The sequence below is a fragment of the Mizuhopecten yessoensis genome, unplaced genomic scaffold, assembly GCF_002113885.1.
Source record: "Mizuhopecten yessoensis strain PY_sf001 unplaced genomic scaffold, ASM211388v2 scaffold943, whole genome shotgun sequence".
Classification (NCBI taxonomy): domain Eukaryota; kingdom Metazoa; phylum Mollusca; class Bivalvia; order Pectinida; family Pectinidae; genus Mizuhopecten; species Mizuhopecten yessoensis.
In genome coordinates, this window is record NW_018403799.1 from 14,947 (window position 1) to 36,739 (window position 21,793).

Consider the following 21,793-nt stretch of genomic DNA (forward strand, 5'->3'; position numbering starts at 1 on the left):
AGAAAACATTTTCGAAACAATATTTTGTTAATGCGGATTCAATCAGAATTATTAAAAAATCTTGCACATGTATACTTGCCACTGGGTTACGCCAATTTCTGTTCTAGGTGATAACAAATGCGTGACAAAATCTTACAATGTATCATTTGGTTTGTTTGTTTGTGTTTTACGTCCCATTAACAGATGTGGTCATTTCAAGACGTGCCAAGACGTTTTGCTGGTGGAGGAAAGCCGGAGTTCCCAGAGAAAAACCACCGACCTACGGCCAGTACCTCGGGACTGCCCCAGGTAGGTCTCGAACCCTCTAGTATTGGTAGCAGAATGTAAGAGGCCTTAACCACTCGGCAACCGCGCCCCCTGAACTATGTCTCACTACGTTTAATACGTTTAACTAAGGTCTACTACAGTCAGCTACGGTCATTCCCCACTACGGTGACCGTAATATGCGACCGTGGCTTCATATAGGGTATGGAAACCTGGCATTTATTCCATACTTTCGACGTGAAGATATAGCATGGCTAAAGGAAGATTTCCCTGCATATTAACTCATTCACCCCTTAATTTTCATAATGAACAATACCAACGTTTGAATTGGAAGAGTTTAAATGTGTCTTCAGGGGTGAATGAGTTAAAGGAAGTTGAAAAAAAAATAGTATTTTGTTGAGATGAGGTTGAGGTTAAAGAAAAACCGGAGCTCTGATTTTCAAAATATTTATATTTAGGTTACAAATATATGTATTCTATATGATTATGTTTACCCTTTACCCCGTTTAGAGCACCAGAAACAATTGTGTTATCAGGCAATAACATCCTTGCACCGGTTTAGAATAAGTCGGAGTTAAATTGGGGGCCGATTAAACGCCCTTAAAGGCATCCATCCTTCTTATACAAAACAAAAAGTATAAATGCTGATTTTTGATAGTCATATTACTGTAAATAGACATGCATGCATGACATAACCATACAATTGTCTGTATGAGGCAGTAATACATTTGTTTTTTACTTTGATGTGTTTGTATAGAACAAGCATACGGGTTTCTATATAGAGCGGTACAGTCTTATGTGTATAAGGCGTCTAAAATATCGTATTTTGTTGAGCTGAGGTTGAGGAGCTCTGATTTTCACATTATTTATATTGAGGTCTAAAAGGATATGTATTCTATTTGATGATGTTAGCACTTAACCCCGTTTGGAGCCTCAGAAAGAATTTTGTTAACCGGTTTAGAAAAAAATTGGAATTCGAGGGCCAATTAAATGCCCTTAAAGGCACCCGATCCTTTATATACAAAACGTATAAATGCTGGTATTTCATAGTCATATTATATAACTTGATGTATGGGACAACCTTTCAAGTGCTTGCATGAGATCACAATTCAGGAATAAATATTTGACGACCATACAATTGCCTATATATGGGGGCGTGTAAGGAGTCGATTTCTGAAATCGACGTGGATTCTAGTCTCGTAATCATGATGTTATGTATGTAGCTTAAATCTATCTAAGACAAGTGATGCTTACAGTATATATATGTAAAAAAGGAGAGGTTTTAGCGTTAATCTCGGTAGACTTAAAACAGATGGTGAAGTTTAATCTTAAGAAGATAATGTAATTTACATATGTTTTTCTTATCAGTCTACAACACTTCAACACGCTCCCTTATCTTTAGATTAAGGTAACAGAACATTGTAAATGGTATAATGAGTAGAAATCGGTCCTTATTTTTGTGATCCAAACTAAATTTTCTGTAAAATTTTATTGCTCAACTTGATATATATATGTTGTCATAATTTTTCTTCCGGGATAGGAAAGGGTGGTTTTCCTGAGCTAACGACCCTATTCGCCGGAAAAACCTATCTTACGCATAGCATCAGGAAATTGACCGATTACCACGTGGATCTGTAAGTGGGCACTCATATGGTACATTTTTATATAACATCAACGGCTTATATTACAACAGTGCGTCGTCATATCAATGTTAAATACTGTATTATCATCGGACGACTAACATCGCTTATACAAAACATTGGATGGTCACATAAGTGTACAATAACAGCGATCTCCATCTAAATACACTACCGTGAAGGGAGAGTTTGGAATCAGTGTTGCACAGCTGGGACCAAACTAGCCTTGAGTGTTCTAGAAAGGTCAGTATGACTCTGATAAATACACAAACTTTAATTATACAAGGAATTTACACTCAAACACTGTTGATGCTTTTTGTGTTTCCAATATAATGTTGTTTTTTTTTCTTATCAAAATATAAGAAAACGTACAAAAATATACAAGCTTTATGGAGTAGATTATTTATAAGGATACTTTTGCGAGATTTTACATGAATCTGTTATTTCATGCATGGTTGATCGTAATAAGCTACATCTCATACACTGGACTACTTGTGTGATTGTATATATCTCAAATACACAAACTTCAACTTTATAAGGAAAACTCAACCACGGATGATAAATAATCTTTATCGAATATTATGTTGCTGTTTATATATCAAAATTAATATGAATTAACGTACGAGCTTTATAGAGTAGATTATTTATGAGAGTATTTTACGAGATTTTACATAAACTGCTATATAATTTGATGCATGGTTGATCATCATAACCTACGTTTATACACTAGACTAGTTACTATTTGTGTGAAATATGAATGCAACGCTGTACGCCCAAGTTCCGCCCGTCATCTCCTTTTCTACGTAATTTGATTTACCAGAGACAGTCATACTATTTCAGGGCTGGGTCCTCAGATCAACCTCTCATACGTAAGCGGATTTTTAGTCATCGTTCTCCTTCCATCCGTATGCTTTTTTCTTTGTCTTTTCTCATCACTTCATCAGTGCTTCTCTTGTTTGTTTGTTCTTCCGCTCATTCTTTATTCGTTCATGGTTTTGTAATTTTTATTCAATTATCAATTCCTTTCTTTTATCACATGCAATATTCTAACAATATATATGGAAGACCACACACTTGTGTTTTTCTAACGAATCAGAAAGCACGAGTTTATTGCGAGGACGAATAGTATATTCACGAGTGCGCGGAGCGCACGAGTGAAGATATACTTCCGCGCAATAAATGAGTACTTTCTGATTCGTTAGAAAACCACAAGTGTGTGGTCTTGCTTTTATCACATACCTTCCGTATTTGGTAGAGATCGATACAAAGATTTTATAAACTTTGATATTTTTTGCAAATACCGGGAACTTTTCAGTTCGCCATGACAAGGGGATTCTCATAAAAAGTAGTTCCGGCTAGTAGGTAAATACAACATTCCGTATTGCACATGTGCAATACAGAACGTTGTATTTCATGGTCTGAAAATTGCTAGTATTAATATAACAAGATTCAACAGGTATGTGATAAATACGTATATAGTCTTCAGCCTGTCGAGATATGGAATGTAAACTGAAGAAATAAATATTGATTGGTGACGCAGTCCGAATTTAATACATAATCTTGATTTTTGAGATTACGACTGAAGTTTAATGATACGATCTTAACCGCTAAAATACATCCGTCTTCACCGAAGAGAAAATATATCCTTACCAATACCACATACAAAATATGTTTTTAATAAATACCACAGCTAAAACATATATATATCCGTGTCCATACCACAGCTAAAGTATATCCTTGTCCATATCACACAACTAAAATATATCCTTGTCCATATCACAACTATATTATATCCTTGTCCATATCACAACTATATTATATCCTTGTCTATACCACAATTAAAACATATCCCTGTCTATACCACAATTAAAACATATCCTTGTCCATACCACAACTATAATATATCCTTGTCCATATCACAACTAAAATATATACCTTGTCCGTACCACACAACTATAATATATCCTTGTCCGTACCACAAAACTATAATATATACTTGTCCATACCACAACTAAAATATATACCTTGTCCGTACCACACAACTATAATATATCCTTGTCCATACCACAACTATAGTATATCCTTGTCCATACCACAACTANCAAAATAGCATGGCCTATACCACAGACAAAATATCCTTGCTAATACCACAGACAACATATCCTGACCAATCCCACAGACAACATATCCTGGCCTATAACACAGACAAACTATCCTGGCCAATATCACAGACAAAATATCCTGGTCAATACCACAGACAGAATATTCTTCCTACCACAGACGAACTATCCTTGTCAAAACCAGACAGAATATCCTTGTCAATACCACAGACATAATATACTGGCCAATACCACAGACACAATATCCTTATAACACCACAGAAAACAAATATCTTGGCCAATATCACAGACAAAATATCATGGCCTATACCACAGACAAAATAATCCATGCCAATACCACAGACAAAATATCCTGGCCAATACCACTGACACATAATCCTTGTTAACACCACAGAAAAAATAATCCTGGCCAAAACAACAGACAAAATATCCTGGACAATACCACAGACAAAATATCCTTCCTACCACAGACAAAATATCCTTCCTACCACAGACAAAATATCCTGGCCAATACCACAGACAAAATATCTTGGTCAATACCACTGACACAAAATCCTTGTTAACACCACAGAAAAAATAATCCTGCCAATACCACAGACAAAATATCCTGGCCAATACCACAGACAAAATATCCTGGTCAATACCACTGACACAAAATCCTTGTTAACATCACAGAAAAAATAATCCTGGCCAATATCAAAGACAAAATATCCTGGCCAATACCACAGACAAAATAGTCCGGCCAAATTCACAGACAAAATATCCTGGCAAATACAACTGACAAAATATCCATCCTACCACAGACAAACTATCCTTGTCAATACCGCAGACAGAATACCATTGGCAAAAACCAGAGATAAAATAATCCTGCCAATACCACAGACAAAACACTCTGGCCAATACCACAGACAAAATATCTTGGCCAATACCAAAGACAAAATATCCTGGCCAATATCACAGACAAAATATCCTTGCCAATACCACAGACAAAACATCCTGGCAAATACCTCAGACAAAATAATCAATGCCAATACCACAGACAAAATACCTTGGCCAATTTCACAGACAAAATATCCTTTTAACACCACAGACAAAATATCTTGGCCAATACCACAGACAAAATATCCTTGCTAATACCACAGACAACATATCCTGGCCAATACCACAGACAACATATCCTAGCCTATAACACAGACAAAATATATTGGCCAATACCGCAGACAAAACATCCTGGCCTATAACACAGACGAAATATCTTGGCATAAAACACTGTCAAAATAACTTGGCCAATACAATAGACAAATTATCCTGGTCAATACCATAGACAAAATATCCTTGCCAATACCGCAGAAAAAATATCTTGGCCTATACCAAAGACAGAATATCATGGCCAATACCACAGACAAAAAATCATGGCCTATACCACAGACAAAATATCATGGCCTATACCACAGACAAAATATCCTGTCCTATAACACAGACGAAATATCTTGGCATATAACACAGGCAAAATATCTTGACCAATACAATAGACAAAATATCCTGGTCAATACCACAGACAAATTATCCTGGCCAATACCACAGACATAATAGCTTGGCCAATACCACGGACACAATATATTGGTCAATACCACAGATATAATATCTTGGTCAATACCACAGACATAATATATTGGTCAATACCACGGACACAATATATTGGCCAATACCACAGACACAATATCTTGGCCAATACCACAGACATAATATCTTAGCTAATACCACGGTCACAATATATTGGTCAATACCACAGACACAATATATATTGGCCAATACCACAGACATAATATCCTTGTTAACACCATAGACAAAATATCTTGGCCAATACCACAGACAAATATCTTGGCCAATACCACAGACAAATATCTTGACCTATATACCATAGACAAAGTATCAGAACATTGTTCGATGAGGAAAATGACCGTGGTCGGTCAAAAGTCTCCAATATAATTTACAATTCCAGTAGCTTTGGTCGATCGAAATAATTCGATATTGGTAATGCACCAGCAACTTCTGCTGTCTCGAGCGAAGAATATTAAATCAAGTTATTGGCAAGGGACTGGGACAAATACTAGGCTGAAAGATGGGCAAGCCTACGGGCATTCCATCGTAGAAATTAAATCTGTTCAAGCAAAATTGCAATATACGAATTTGTAATATCGAGGATGGCCTGCGTGAAAATATTTATGTAGCGCAGACTGACATTTTTGCACTCTGTGATCCTTAATGTGAGTGTTTTGTCTTACATGGCACATCGCAAGATATGTAATCACGTTCTGTACTGTATATATCTGACTTTCTATTTCGGTAGTGCTTAGTCGGATTGATCAATTGTGTGTACGTACGTGTTGTGCCAGTCTGGGCTATTGTCGGCCGACAGTGTACATACATACACGCGGATGTCGTTTGGATACAGTGGATAAGTGTATATAATGGCGCTATATAGCTAGTCTAATGACTACCCAGGGGATGGGATTATATACCGCATGTGGCACTGCTTCTGTTGTCAGAACATACACAGTGGCTCCGGGGAGGCTGACGGCAGTACAACAGTTAGGATGTGTAGATAAGTGCTAGCATTATCAATGGGATATAAACGGTACCAAGGTAGGTATAATGCATACACAGTATATGTAAGGTACGCTTCAGATTGATATAATTGTCTACAGAAATGCGGCACAGAGAGTTTAATTGTGGTACTGTGTGTGTAGGCAAAGAACTTAAAAATACACATTATTTACTGTGTCTGCTGTTATATGTCTGGCTACTACGGTTTAAAAACAGCACTGACACCGTCTGGTATAAGTATGCAACCACAAGCCCGACTGACAGGTAACATCCTTAATGTTATCTATTGGCGCGTTCCCCCATCCTGACACTCGGCAGCAAATGATACTGGACGAAACCTATATATTTGTTTTCGCGTATAACACCCGTAGTGTCTGATTTCTGAAATTTATATTTGTGAAACTATATTTCACGAAAACATCTTATCAATCATTTCCGATACCTGTAATGAAGGTTACATAAAGGTGAATTAGAATTGTAGAAAGTCATTCATGTGTAAGATGACACAGTTCAGACTGCAGGAAGAATTCCAGTAATGGGGTCAAGTAGTTCAATCTGTGTATATATACTAGCATACCTCTGTTTGCATACAGTTTCAGTAACAGTATGCCTATATCTCGTATACATAATAACACAGTACCTTTAACCAGGCGTTTTTTGTTTAAATATCTTCTTTTGTAGTATTTATAACTCTTCTGCAAAGCTTGTAGATTATCAAGAATTTAGCAATGTGTGCAAAGGGTTCCGTAAAGGACCCCTTTCCTAATGAAATTTGACCCTCTACTCATTATAACCAATTTAAACCCAAATTTCCACAACTTGTCAATTTGTATTGATAAATATTCGTGAAAACCCAAGTCTTTTTTTTTTATTATTACCTAAAGATTCCACACAGGGTCATTTATTTTTCATTTTTCTTCTTTCGTCGCGTCACTCTTTTCATAATCAGTGACAGATTTAGCGTTGTGTTTATATGGCTCCGTACGTAAAGAGACACCGTTTTCCGTTGATATTCAACACTATTTTTGAACAGTGTTTCAGCCTACGTTTCTCCAATCGTTGAAAGGTTATTCATGAAAATCAGTGAAAAACTCCTGCCATTTTCATTACCTCCCACCAACTAGCCCGAGTTTCCTCTGGCCCTGACACCAGACTTAGACATTTCGACAGATAAATATCTGGTCAAAATGTCTGAGTCTTGTGTCAGGGCCAGAGGAAACTACAGGGCTTCCCATCAACGAAACAAACTATCCTACACAAGGTTAGTGTTTCATTACTTTCTTTCGGGGCGTAATCACTATTATCATCATTAACGTACATTGTGTGCAATATTGTACTTGTGAGTTGTCGGGGATATAGCCAAGTGTTTATTCCGTCTTTGCGTATTGCAGAGGTATCTTCTCTTGGGGGCAGGGATTGATTGTTACGTCATTTGTTTTTGAGAGAAACGTCATCAATTTTTAAGAAAACGACGTAATTTACTCACACAAACCAATGACGTAACAATCAATACCTGCTCTCAAGAGAAGATAACTCTGCAATACGTAAAGACGGAATAGGATGTCGTAATGGGGAACTCATTTCCCATGAAATTAGAAGGAACTCATTTTTTCCCATTGACATTAGACTTTCATTATAGAAAATTATAAGCAAAAAAAGAATAACGTCAGGCTGTTTCATAGTTTGATCTAAAGACTCATTAACAAGTAATTTGAAAGGTTGCACTTAGTAATTGCTTCATAATTTTCCCCATGAGCTACCATAGCACATCTCCACAGGGGTTTAGAACGCTGTATGCAATGTTTGTTACGAAATGTCAGTGAACTAGCGACATTTATTAAGAAGGTTCCGTAACGGGACCACTTTCCCGTTGAAAATCGACTCGCTTTTTAACCAATTTCAACCTAAATTTCCCCAACAGTCAATTGTTATTTAAATTAGCATTGAAAATCGTAGTCATTGTTCCATTATTTTTTTATCTTAAGACCTATCATAAAATAATTTAAAGGTTCAGCTAAAGATTAAATCATTGCTTCGTAATATTATTTCAAAGCATAACTCCTTTTTATAAACAGGGACGTGTACGCCGTATGCATTTCATAAAAAATGTTCTGGGTTTATCTAGTCCGGAATTAACTGACTAAATCCCCTGGTAGGTTTTGCCACTGCAGTGTGGCACAGCCGGAATAAAGTGCTTGTTACTTTCCTGTCCTCGTGGTATCTGATATTTCTGATGTACATGTATAGCTTATCTTAACTTACGCAGCATGTTATGGCAATTCACAACTACTGCAGAAATTTAATGCAGACTAAAATCTATTTTTCGCCTAAATAAACTAAAGATACAGGTCGCCATCAGTAACTAAATTGTCTATAATACACGACACACAGAATGTCACACGTAACTGAAGTATCTATAATACCCGACACACAGGTTGTCTGACGTAACTGAATTGTTTATGATACATTACACACAGGATGTAACACGTAGCTTTGTTTTCTATAATATACTACACACAGGTTGTAACAGGTAACTGAATTGTCTATAACGCATTACACACAGTTGTCACACGTAACTGAATTGTCTATAAAATATTACACACAGGTTGTCACACGTAACTGAATTGTCTATAAAATATTACACACAGGTTGTCACACGTAACTGAAGTGTCTATAATACATTACACAAAGGTTGTTACACGTAACTGAATTGTCTATAATACACTACACACAGGTTGTCACACGTAACTGAATTGTCTATAAAACATTACACACAGGTTGTCACACGTAACTGAAGTGTCTATAATACATTACACACAGGTTGTCACACGTAACTGAATTGTCTATAAAACATTACACACAGGTTGTCACACGTAACTGAAGTGTCTATAATACATTACACACAGGTTGTCACACGTAACTGAATTGTCTATAAAACACTACACACAGGTTGTCACACGTAACTGAAGTGTCTATAATACATTACACACAGGTTGTCACACGTAACTGAATTGTCTATAAAACACTACACACAGGTTGTCACACGTAACTGAAGTGTCTATAATACATTACACACAGGTTGTCACACGTAACTGAATTGTCTATAAAACACTACACACAGGTTGTCACACGTAACTGAAGTGTCTATAATACATTACACACAGGTTGTCACACGTAACTGAATTGTCTATAAAACATTACACACAGGTTGTCACACGTAACTGAAGTGTCTATAATACATTACACACAGGTTGTCACACGTAACTGAATTGTCTATAAAACATTACACACAGGTTGTCACACGTAACTGAAGTGTCTATAATACATTACACACAGGTTGTCACACGTAACTGAATTGTCTATAAAACATTACACACAGGTTGTCACACGTAACTGAAGTGTCTATAATACATTACACACAGGTTGTCACACGTAACTGAATTGTCTATAAAACATTACACACAGGTTGTCACACGTAACTGAAGTGTCTATAATACATTACACACAGGTTGTCACACGTAACTGAATTGTCTATAAAACATTACACACAGGTTGTCACACGTAACTGAAGTGTCTATAATACATTACACACAGGTTGTCACACGTAACTGAATTGTCTATAAAACATTACACACAGGTTGTCACACGTAACTGAAGTGTCTATAATACATTACACACAGGTTGTCACACGTAACTGAATTGTCTATAAAACACTACACACAGGTTGTCACACGTAACTGAAGTGTCTATAATACATTACACACAGGTTGTCACACGTAACTGAATTGTCTATAAAACATTACACACAGGTTGTCACACGTAACTGAAGTGTCTATAATACATTACACACAGGTTGTCACACGTAACTGAATTGTCTATAAAACATTACACACAGGTTGTCACACGTAACTGAAGTGTCTATAATACATTACACACAGGTTGTCACACGTAACTGAATTGTCTATAAAACACTACACACAGGTTGTCACACGTAACTGAAGTGTCTATAATACATTACACACAGGTTGTCACACGTAACTGAATTGTCTATAAAACACTACACACAGGTTGTCACACGTAACTGAAGTGTCTATAATACATTACACACAGGTTGTCACACGTAACTGAAGTGTCTATATTACATTACACACAGGTTGTCACACCTAACTGAATTGTCTACCAACACGAGGCTCTTTTTCACCGTTCCACGTTCGTACTGTTATTGGATGTAAATATAAAGTACGTTTATTATGCCAATTTAAACATATATATTTTCCATTTGCTACTGGATGTTGCTGCATGGACAGCAGAATAACTCATATATAGATGTGTCGTTATGCAAGTTGCTATTGTTATGGGAAAAAAATACCAATGGCCTATCAAGTACCATGTATGATTATGAAGGTTTTTGTTTGTGTAATATGAAGGTCTATATTTTTGATTATGTTCATGCGTGTACCTTGTTGTTTTTGTTGTCACTACTGCGGTTCTCGCTAGGAGGACGTGACATTATCCTCGATTTGACCGCGATGTACATGGCGGACGTTATCGCTGAAACGGAAGACTCAAACCCTGCCGGAACATCATGGCCCGTATTGACGAAACTGTTCTAATGCTCAAACATGGAATCTATGCTCAGAACAACTTCATTGTCTCTCGTATAAATCATTTTACATAGTCAAAAAGTAAAATGTAAGCATTTAAAAACGGTGTCTGGCTTATAGTCGAAATAATTCCTCTAAATGAAACAAATTAAAATGTGCTTTTTCGTTGATTGATCATCGGAACTTGCATTTAGGCTTGAGTACAGAGTATGAGTTTGAGCATGACAACGGCCCTAGTATTATTATCGTTGTACTTTTTCCCCAATGATCTGCATGCAAAATGTAGCCTTTGTTTATATTTTATCATAGTTTTATCGATGTTGAGTTCGAATTGCGATTTTGTTGATGTTGACGGCGTGTTCTTTTTGACGGCACCATATTCGCTTCAGTTGTTTTATTTACAATATTGTAAGTACTCGGAGACGCTTCAAAGAGCAATCGTGTCATTTCTAGACCCAACCAGTATCAATATTGACCGATGAAAGGGATACCGCTTTGTTCCCTTGTCTCTACTGACGCCACAACCTACTGATGTATGGCGACGTTGTTGTACGTAACTACTATTCCAACAAAATCAATTTTCGGAATTAGCTACTATCTGAGCAAAGAATCTTTGACGTCTACGCAATTCCTACGGCAAAAACAATCTATATAATGCTTCGACGTAAAATGTACATAAAACAAGTGTGTTTTAGTATGCAGTGACCAAAAGCATGGTCGGTTTGAACCGAGATGGTTAATTAAACTAAAAGGGTCGGTATAAATGATGGATTTGACACAAGGTCGGGAGCAACACATAATGAGCTAGCTGTATATAGGAATGTATACGTACTGTCACGTGCCAATTTGTAACAACAATCGAATATGTCACAACATGTATTATCATGTATTGCGAAGTACTGGACAGAGACAATCGTTCTATAAACACTATATTTAAGGCTCCCTGTCCCATTGCACTGTTGTTTTTCGTATATACAACAAGCTGCCCTTAACTTCGTCTTGGATGTAACTATATAATGAATCTTGAATAAGCAGCCATCTGTCTAATGCGGCCAGTGGTCACAACACTCTGGCCCGATACGTTATCTCCACCTGTATTCAGCGGTCATTTTGTTCGGAAATTGACACCAAGAAGATCACAATGTATTAACAAGAACACATCTCAATAGAGCAAAGCTAATTACAATGTGTAATTATAAACCAGAGGTAAGGTTTGACACGTTGAATTGACAAGTTGTTTACACAGCGACTTTCAGCTTGCGAATTGGGGCTGGTCCTACCGACCCATCAACAATGTTTTACAAACAAAACAATTAATCCCACCTTGTGTACTGAATCAGCTAGTGATTTTCAAAACAAGTATGATCTTTTGTGGTATCTGTACATACTGTGTCCAAAGCTTCTCAGGCTTAATATGTTAGGTGATCAAAAATGCGGAAAACAAATCTGCTTCCTGTCTGCCAGTCACTATTTCTATATCAACGAAGCACACATCATGTCAAAAGGATAAATTTCACAGCGCAGACGCTGAATCAGATTTTCCCCCATTACTATGTCGTGATTTATTTCTATAATAACTTTATTTGGTTTGTAATAGCTGTGCGAGATCATGACATTAGTGTTAACCTTTCCATACGGCGCATGCGTGCTGTGAATAAACCGTTACCTCAAAGATTCTTGCAAAGTTCTAGATTTATTGAGTGACTTATTTACAAGTGATGAATTAACTAAATACTGATATATCATTTCATTAGAAAATTATTTGAACCACATCAATCGGAATACATCGCAATGCAGATTTTCATTAAAAGTAGATCTACATGTAGATTTCAGTACTGGTGGTGGTCTGCTAGCGCAAAACGTATGTGGAACACGTGTGTAGCCAAACAAAAATAAATTCATCATTTCAAGAAATTAATCACCAAAACGCCTTTGTATTTTATTGATAATGCATTTATATTCAAGCATGAAATCGTACTCTTGTTGATGAAGGGAGAAAAATTCAAAATAACATAGCAGCCTATATTACCGGGAAAATGTCATTATAACCCGTGGATGTATGAAAACTTGGTTGTGATTTTCGGATGAGCCTGGTTTTAGCAGCCACCTGTCTTAAGCGGCCAATTTCTGCCGGTCCCTTGGGTGGCCTCTGAATACAGGTTTGACTGTATAACACAGTAGGGGCCATACAACTTCCGCTGACTATATGGTTCAGTCGAAAGTCCGGTTCTAATTCCGGTCCAGTCCCTTTGAAATTTTTCACACTCAGAACAATATTGTTGATTATGTTTCGTTGATTCCATCTTAATTATTCTTCTTCATAAAAGTCCCGGTTTATGGTGTGTTAATTTATAGCTTTCTTTTCAGAAATGACGGATTTATCAAAGCTGTAGACATGCAGGGGAAACAGTTTCCAACGTATGGTTACAGTTTTGCGCACTGGTTACGGGAACCCTTTACAGTTTATTTACTATAATATGTATTACAATAACTAACTTCAAAATATGTAACAATAAATGTTTTCAAAAATTGGTGCTGTAAAAACGTTGTTCCACATTGGTTAGATAGAAATATGACTTGTCGAATGCTTTCCAGTATTTGTCAATAGTTGTAATGGCTACATAATAGATTTTTATTACAATTTTGCACCAACGTAATATGATATATATATATATATTTTTAAACATTGAGATTTTATTTGCTAGAAAAGTTTCTACTTACGTAAATACACATTGTTATATAATTTAATCTTTAGTGAAAACAAATTATCCAAAATGTTTTTCAACATTTGTTTACACACAAAACATACATGTATAATGATCTTATAACGTCGATTTATAAACAAAATGAAATACGAAGTCTTGATTTTATTTTTAATATTTACTCACACGAGCTGTTGTAAATGATTACATATATCTTAACCTTGGTATAATAACTGATACATTTTGTCCCTTCGTCGTCCTCCATGTCACAATCTTCCAAAAAATAATATTCAAATAATATGAAATAATAAGGTTCTGTATTAACTTGCTAGAGGACTCTAGGAGGTGTTGCATAGAAAGTAAAAATCGGCAAACGATAATGTTATCTTTCATTAAATTGATAATTTTCGGAATTCGAATACAAACTTCTGCCTTTTTATTTCATTGAGTGACATTTTAATACGCCTGAGTTGTTTTTTTGTGAAATGTCACGGACTGAAATACCTTTTACTTGTTTTATATGTAGATCAATATGTGACACTTGAATAAAATATAACATTTTTATTAATTCCGTTGTAGTGCCAATAACGTAAATCTCTGGTGAACTAAATTAATATTGCTTTCATGCCCATCGTGTACAATAATCTTAGCAGAATCGATTGCATAACGAGATTTGCTGGGCTTACCTCTTTGGTCTCAAAGGACAGTTTAATTAATTAGTTAACCTGGTCGAGTTAACCATTCTCAAAGGACGATTACAGCAAATTACAGGTATCACTCGGGAAGGCACCCTAGCCTTGGTACATACAATTGCTGAAAAGATGGTAAATGTATTTCACGATAATATATGTTTTGTTGGCAGTGATAACAAAAGCCTCGGATATTTTTTTGATATATTCCAGAAATCGCCCATCGACCCGGAGAAAGTTTTATTTAAACCTCATTCCACCTCCCAAGAACTTTATTTTCAAACCCGTATAACAACGTTTAACATTTCCATTGTTTTATTGCCATCATGTGAAAAGTAACGTTAGAGATTGCTGTCTATCAACAGGTATTTTGGTTGCCGATCATTGCTCGTATACTGTACCATAGTCTTGATTTATTTATTTATACAAATGTTGGCATGACGTCCATTTAATTTGTTTGTTTAAGTAAGCCTGTGGTCTGGATTTTTTTTCTTCAAAATGGCGATCGACGTGTTTAGATCAGACGATTCCACGGGTGTATATCTGAGGGCGGAGCGGGAAGTGTGTTGTCTGAAGTTCTGATGGAAAACACGGAATGCTTATTTTGATCACATGTATAGCAAGTTTATCGATTCTATCCATTTCTCTTTCAGGTTTTAAAGATTTTTGTTAGAACGAGAAGTCATGACGCCGACATCGTAGCAGACGACATGGCAGGAAAGGTGTATTTTGACGTGGGGGGCACTCGGTTCACCACTACGTGGGACACACTACAAAAGATCCCTGGTTCGAGACTGGAAAAGTTGTATGAAGTTCACGAACAACAGACAAAATCTACAGGAAAAGTAGAGTACTTTTTTGACAGAAATCCTGCAGTTTTCGGATGCATACTCGACTATCATCGAACTGGCGATTTACACCTTCCTGTCAGTGTCTGTCCGAGTCAGATCCGTCTTGAGTTGGAATTCTGGGATATTTCTCCCCATGCGGTGTCAAGTTGTTGCTGGAAGAGTCTGTATGGTGACGATGGTCTCGAAAAAACACTAAAAATGCTAGACAGAGAAATTCCAGTCTTTACCACTGGGAAGAAATTTATTCAGAAAACGGAAGGTTTGACGTCATTGATAAGGGATTTAATGGAATACCCAACATCGTCCATGCTGGCAAAGGTAAAGTTGTAATTAACATAATCTCACTTGCTTAAGGATCGTTATCTTACTGACACGTACAGATAAAAATTGGATAAGTTTATTGGCTCTTAAAAAATAATATACATGTATGTTGAACATTTTGTCAAGAATAGAATGCATGGACCCTTCTTGAAGGATTGTTAGTTTGAAAATCTCCGTTTGGAAGCGGTACTATAGTGTAGTGGTAGGACGCCGGGCTCGTGACCTAAGGGTTGCGGGTTCGAATCACGGCACGGCACGTCACGGCACGGCACGGCACGGCACGGCACTGTGTTGTATCTTTGAGCAAGATACTTTACTCAGCCTGTTCCAGTCTCCTCAGCTGTAAATGAGTACGTGGTTGGGCAGTGCTAGAATTGTTGAATGCTATCTGCGAGCGCCGAAATGGCAGCACCGGCTGTATGCTCCCCAGGGAGTTGAGAAAGATATTGGCTGGTTGCAAAGGCCCTATAACCACGGATAATAATTTGTGAACCGCATTGAGACGACCTACGAACTGGGTTGTGATAAAGCGGTATATAAGAACCTCGAATTATTAATTATTGTAATCAAATGAGTACGTGGTTGGGCAGTGCTAGAATTGTTGAATGCTATCTGTGAGCGCCGAAATGGCAGCAACGGCTGTATGCTCCCCACGGATAATAATTTGTGAATCGCTTTGAGACGTCCTACTAACTAGGTTGTGATAGAAGAGTGGGTTCATGAGAACCTCGATTTATTATTATTTAACTGGTATTTAACTGAAACTTTTAATATGAAATATTTTTATAGTTATTTAATTTCGTAATAAACTCTGCGGTAGTCAGACTTGACGCAGTGTAATTAACGTTTGTCATACTGTATCTATATAGCAGGTTTTAAAGGTGCTATCTCCTGTGTTCGTATATAATGTGTCCCCGTCTGAAGACCAGTAACATGCGAATTCTTGAACAATTTCAGTCGAGTACATATTCCTGCTACACTTGTCCCTATTTCTCAACTCCCTGGCCATCTACAAATATAGAAACCGTTATAGGTATTGGTTAACATTTTAAACGGCTGACTAAAATATCTTTCGTCATTTTCATGAAACGTGATCAAAGGTAACGCGAGAAATCGGGAACCGTCGGCAATTTCCGTAAACGATCGATGATTGAGTTTACGGAAAATACCGATTGTTCCCAATAAACCCTTTGAGTCAATCAGTTAACTTCGGCTGATTCCGGTATCCATCGAGTTCGCCGTCACCCATTACGGACTCACCGCTAGCCTGGTAGCAATATCCGGTGCCGTTAACACACAGTGTTGATTGAACATAAAAACGTAGCGTTACTTACAACTATGATAAATTTGTGAATTTATCAATATTAAATATTCGAAGACATAAAAAAATATATAGAGAGCTGTTAACAAAGCGATTTATTGTTTGCATGTCAATTAGCAAACTTACCCCCTTAAACTATTTCATACGCGTATTTTGTTTGTTTTAAAACGGCAATGTCGTTCACTGGACAATGCCATAACAATAATGGTAGGAAAAAGTTCCTCAAAACGATACCGTGTTTATCATGAATATCTATCACGTTGGTAAATTTTCAAAAGAAAAAATCGAGAAAGAGAAAGCTGCGTTTCTTTAAAAGAAAACATTATCTCGAGTAAAACAACAGTCACTTGTTTTGAAAATCTAACTTATATTGTTGACCGTGCGAACACCTGTCTGTGCTCCCAAATAATGAACCCAGTTTATAAACATCTTTTAGACTGACTTGGTTACCGGGTAATGAATGGGACGATACGTACTGTTGTCTTGCATTTGATAGTTATTTCCTTTGTGGTTTAACAAATATCGATGTAACAGGGTACGTTTAGGGCTTTACACGGTAAAATGGAAATGAATTCGGCTGCCAGAGAGGCGAGTTCTGGGTCCGTATTCATGAAAAAATGATCAAGCATGGATTTCGCGCTCAAACAAGCTTCTGGTAACTTGCTTAAATCATGCGACATGGTCAGATAGTCAAGTGTTAACATTTAAAATGAAATGCAGTTTGAAGTCTTTCCCGAATTCTTTCAAAATTGGTGGCAAAATGTTATTTTTTATTATTATTAATCACCCGAATAAAAATTGGGCTTGAGCACAGAGTTTGTGTTTGAGCATGAGAACGGTTTCATGAATACGGGAAAAGATATGAAAACGGTAGGACAGAAAAGGGAAATAATGTAGTCCCTTTTAGGCATATTCAGTGATAATCCTGGAGGGGACATGGGGCCATTGACCCTTCAAAACTGAAATTGATCCCTCCATGTTACAAATTTCTTTTAATTTTACATAGAATGGCCCCTCTTAATTTTTATATTGACTAAAAACTGCTGAAATGGCCCACTGCTCTCAAATTCCAGTATTTTCCCTGCATATTTTAGTAAGTAGTTGCTGTTAAGATAATCTGCATTTGTAAAATTGTAACCTAATTATAAGGAAATTATTTTCCATATTTTTACAGGCGTATGCAGTGTTTTACCTGACTATGGTTGTATTTTCTGTCATTTGTGACGCTCTGGTGAGATCGCAAGACTATTTTGCACCACAACAAAATGCAAACATTTCCGGTTCCGGTTCCGACCACTTGATGCCCTCCCTGTCGACCATCCCATGCGCGGGTCTTGTGATAGAGGTTTTGACGAATGCCGTGTTTACCGTTGACGTGGTCATACGGTTAGCAGTTTCCTCCTCCAAAGTTTACTTCCTGAAGAGTTTCATCAACATCCTGGATATGTTGGCGCTTTTAGGCTTCTGGATTCTCGTTTTTACGGCACTTATCTCTCCCCTCCTTGTTCCCGGAAGTGAAAAAGATGCTCTCATGGCGGGTAACCTTTTGATGACCTTGAGATATATTAGATTATATCGTCTCGCGACGGTTAACCGAGGACTTAAGTTGGTGCTTCTTGCCTTGGATAAAAGCAAAAAGACCATTTTCTTACTATTTGCCATTATGATAATCAATTCGTGTATTTTCGGAGGAATTGTGTATTGTCTAGATGATAACCCCGAGCTCATCCACGTATTCCGGGCGTTTTATTGGGCGATAATCACCATGACAACCGTTGGTTATGGTGATGTCTACCCGACGAGTACAGTGGGCCGGATTGTTGCCAGTTTATGCGCCATGACAGGACTATTTCTGCTTGCCATGCCGATAGGTATTATATCTAAGAACTTCACATATTTATACACCAGGTTACTTCACAGAGAACACCATTGCAAAGAAAAGCGGAAATTTAAGAAAACAATCAAATTTACTTCCCTGCCAAACGGTGACGCACGTGTGATGTCCTGAATCAATCTATAAAAATACTCCATCTTTTAAAGCTCTTAACAGATATGATGTGCTCTATGGCTTTATTTCATAGAAATAGGTACGCTTATTGCTGTTACAAGTTTCATAATTTTAGATCGATAGGACCCCATAAAGAAAAGGAAATACACAGGGACTTGAGAATTGAGACACAGTATGTATTTTGAGATATTTCCTGATGTGTTGGCAGAATTATCACACGTTTTAGTGTTTTATATCACGAATTGTATTATGTGTCTTGTGATAACGAGTGTATAAAGAAATGCCTGTTGAGTTGTACAACGTAAATCGATATACCAATGTAAAAGCAATGCTTTAATAGTGACAGACCGGAAAATGTAAGTTGATACATTTTCGAGGCGTTCACCTCTTGTCAAGACAAAAAAGATAAACCATTGCATAACACAAAAATACAAAACGTAAATAAATTGATTTTTAGTCGGTACAGCTGGAATGTAGAAGGCGTTTACAGTGTTACCAGTGTTTACTATGTAGACGAACTGTTCAGAAATACGTTCCTAGATTGAGCATTTCGGAACGAATCGAGAAATATACGACGGGTGGGAGGCTCTACCATATGTCAGTGTTCATAAGAGTCTTTAAAACTTGCAGGGGCATTTTTTATGATGTGTCGCCCCTTAAGGCTTAGGTTTTACAGAGAGAAGATGAACTATGTTAGAAATATCGATTCAAGACTGTTAACATGTATTGGGGGAGGAGCATCCTCGATACTCCAGGTGTTACGCTCACTTACGCTTTCTGCATCCCTGGAATATGTCATGACAAAATCGAAGGCTAAGTGTGCGCCACTTTGTGGGTGAGACGAGAAGACTCGTTTGATCCTTTGATGTACATCAAAAGAATATCGGAGCTGCGTAACGGTAAAATTGACTGGCTTTGAAGTCGGGTGTCACTCCTTTGTAATCTTCAAAAGACAGGTATCACATGTATTATAGCGATTGGGGAGTGTTTTTTTAACCTGAAACAAATATAAAAAAACTAGCCTGGAGTATCGAGGATGGGGGTCGGATGGGGCATTTTGTCGGGTGTACAGGCCTGTACATACACCCTTTAATGGCTAATTAAGGAATGACCAAGATTTTGTTTTGGTATATACGGTATATACCGAAAAAAAAGTGCACTTTGCATAAATCCGCGAAGCGGTTTATGCAAAAAAGTGCACATTTTTTCCCCGGTATATACCGTATGTTTATAATTTAATTCAAAAAAGTAGACAAACACGTTGTAAATGCACAGTTAAAGATTTATTTAATTTTAACGTTAACTAAACAATTGCGCTAAAAAAAAGCTGCGTTGTAATTTTGCATTAGCTGCGTTGTAATTTTGCATTCTAAAGTGTAAAAAGTAGTTCCGTCATCAATTGTTTTTCCTTTTTAGGTATAAACGATCTATACCAAAAACTATATTATGGGGGAGATAGGCAAAATTAAATTATTGATAGTTCCTAGAAAATCCGTCAGAAATGGTTTTATAATAATACATTCTCATGTAATACGGAATCGTTAAAATGGATTCTAGGAGTGTTTTGATGCAGTATTGAGGAATAACATATTGTAGGTTAAAAAAGGAGCTTACGAATGTATTGGTGTTAGCAGTGTTCCGTGATATATATATATATATATAATGTAAGTTTAATCCACTGTTGCTCTCTGTGATACAACTGACTCATGTGCCCTTATATAGATACGCTATTACACATATATATATATATAAGCTTATATTGTTAAAACTGTTATTACTGTACAACATATAATTTGCAATTACTTATGTATAGATAAACTTATTATATTTGCAATTCGTGTGTTTGTTTCATTACAAGAAATACTATAGAGATCCGTACCGAGGAGGAATATAGCTCCGGGAAAAATGATCTGCCTAAGACCAAACCTACCGATTTTATGTGTCAATGATCAATACGATGTACTCAAAATGGACCCAGCTTTTTACATCTATAACATTACAATGGGCTTTGTTGAAGTAACTTGAGCGTCCAAACGCACGTCTTATAACTGGCCCGAGTTTCCTCTAGCCGTAATGTACATTAGGCCTAGGAGCCGCCTTACAAAAAAAAGGATTTATACATTAAATACATATAGGAAAGAAGGCTCCTTCCTTCACACCATACTTAATCCCTTCTACTCATTTTCCTGTCTTTTCTTCGTCTGCTGGATAACCGAACTACTCGGTAGTGAAGTGGACGTAAAACCTATCAAACAATCAATCAATCAATCAATCAACCTCTAGCCCTGGTGTCAGGGCAAGCGGACAAAAAAGTTAAAGTCTGGTGTCAGGGACAGAGGACAAAATGTCAAAGTCTGGAATCGGGGCCAGAGGATAAAATGTCAAAGTCTGGTATCGGGGCCAGAGGATAAAATGTCAAAATCTGGTGTCAGGGCCAGATGATAAAATGTCAGTCTGGTATCAGGGCCAGAGGACAAAATGTCAAGGTCTGGTGTCAGGGACAGAGGACAAAATGTCAAAATCTGGTGTCAGGGCCAGAGGATAAAATGTCAAAGTCTGGTATCAGGGACAGAGGATAAAATGTCAAAATCTGGTGTCAGGGCCAGAGGACAAAATGTCAAAGTCTGGTATCAGGGCCAGAGGATAAAATGGCAAAGTCTGGTGTCAGG

General features: G+C 37.1%; 1 protein-coding gene across 3 annotated transcripts; it reads left to right on the plus strand.

The window, feature by feature from the left end:
* The first annotated feature begins 1,412 nt into the window (after positions 1-1,412).
* On the plus strand, positions 1,413-19,806 carry LOC110455727 (potassium voltage-gated channel protein egl-36-like). Of its 3 annotated transcripts, XM_021506062.1 has the most exons (5): positions 1,413-1,479; positions 1,805-2,144; positions 2,742-2,770; positions 15,277-15,792; positions 18,291-19,806. In XM_021506062.1, the coding sequence occupies exons 4-5, from the start codon at positions 15,334-15,336 to the stop codon at positions 19,122-19,124; spliced, it is 1,293 nt and encodes a 430-aa protein (XP_021361737.1). In that variant the 5' UTR covers positions 1,413-1,479; positions 1,805-2,144; positions 2,742-2,770; positions 15,277-15,333; the 3' UTR covers positions 19,125-19,806. The 3 variants fall into 3 exon arrangements, with proteins under 3 accessions (XP_021361737.1, XP_021361729.1, XP_021361746.1); XM_021506054.1 differs by lacking the exon at positions 2,742-2,770; XM_021506071.1 differs by lacking the exons at positions 1,413-1,479; positions 1,805-2,144; positions 2,742-2,770 and adding an exon at positions 6,346-6,667.
* The last annotated feature ends 1,987 nt before the right edge of the window (positions 19,807-21,793 follow it).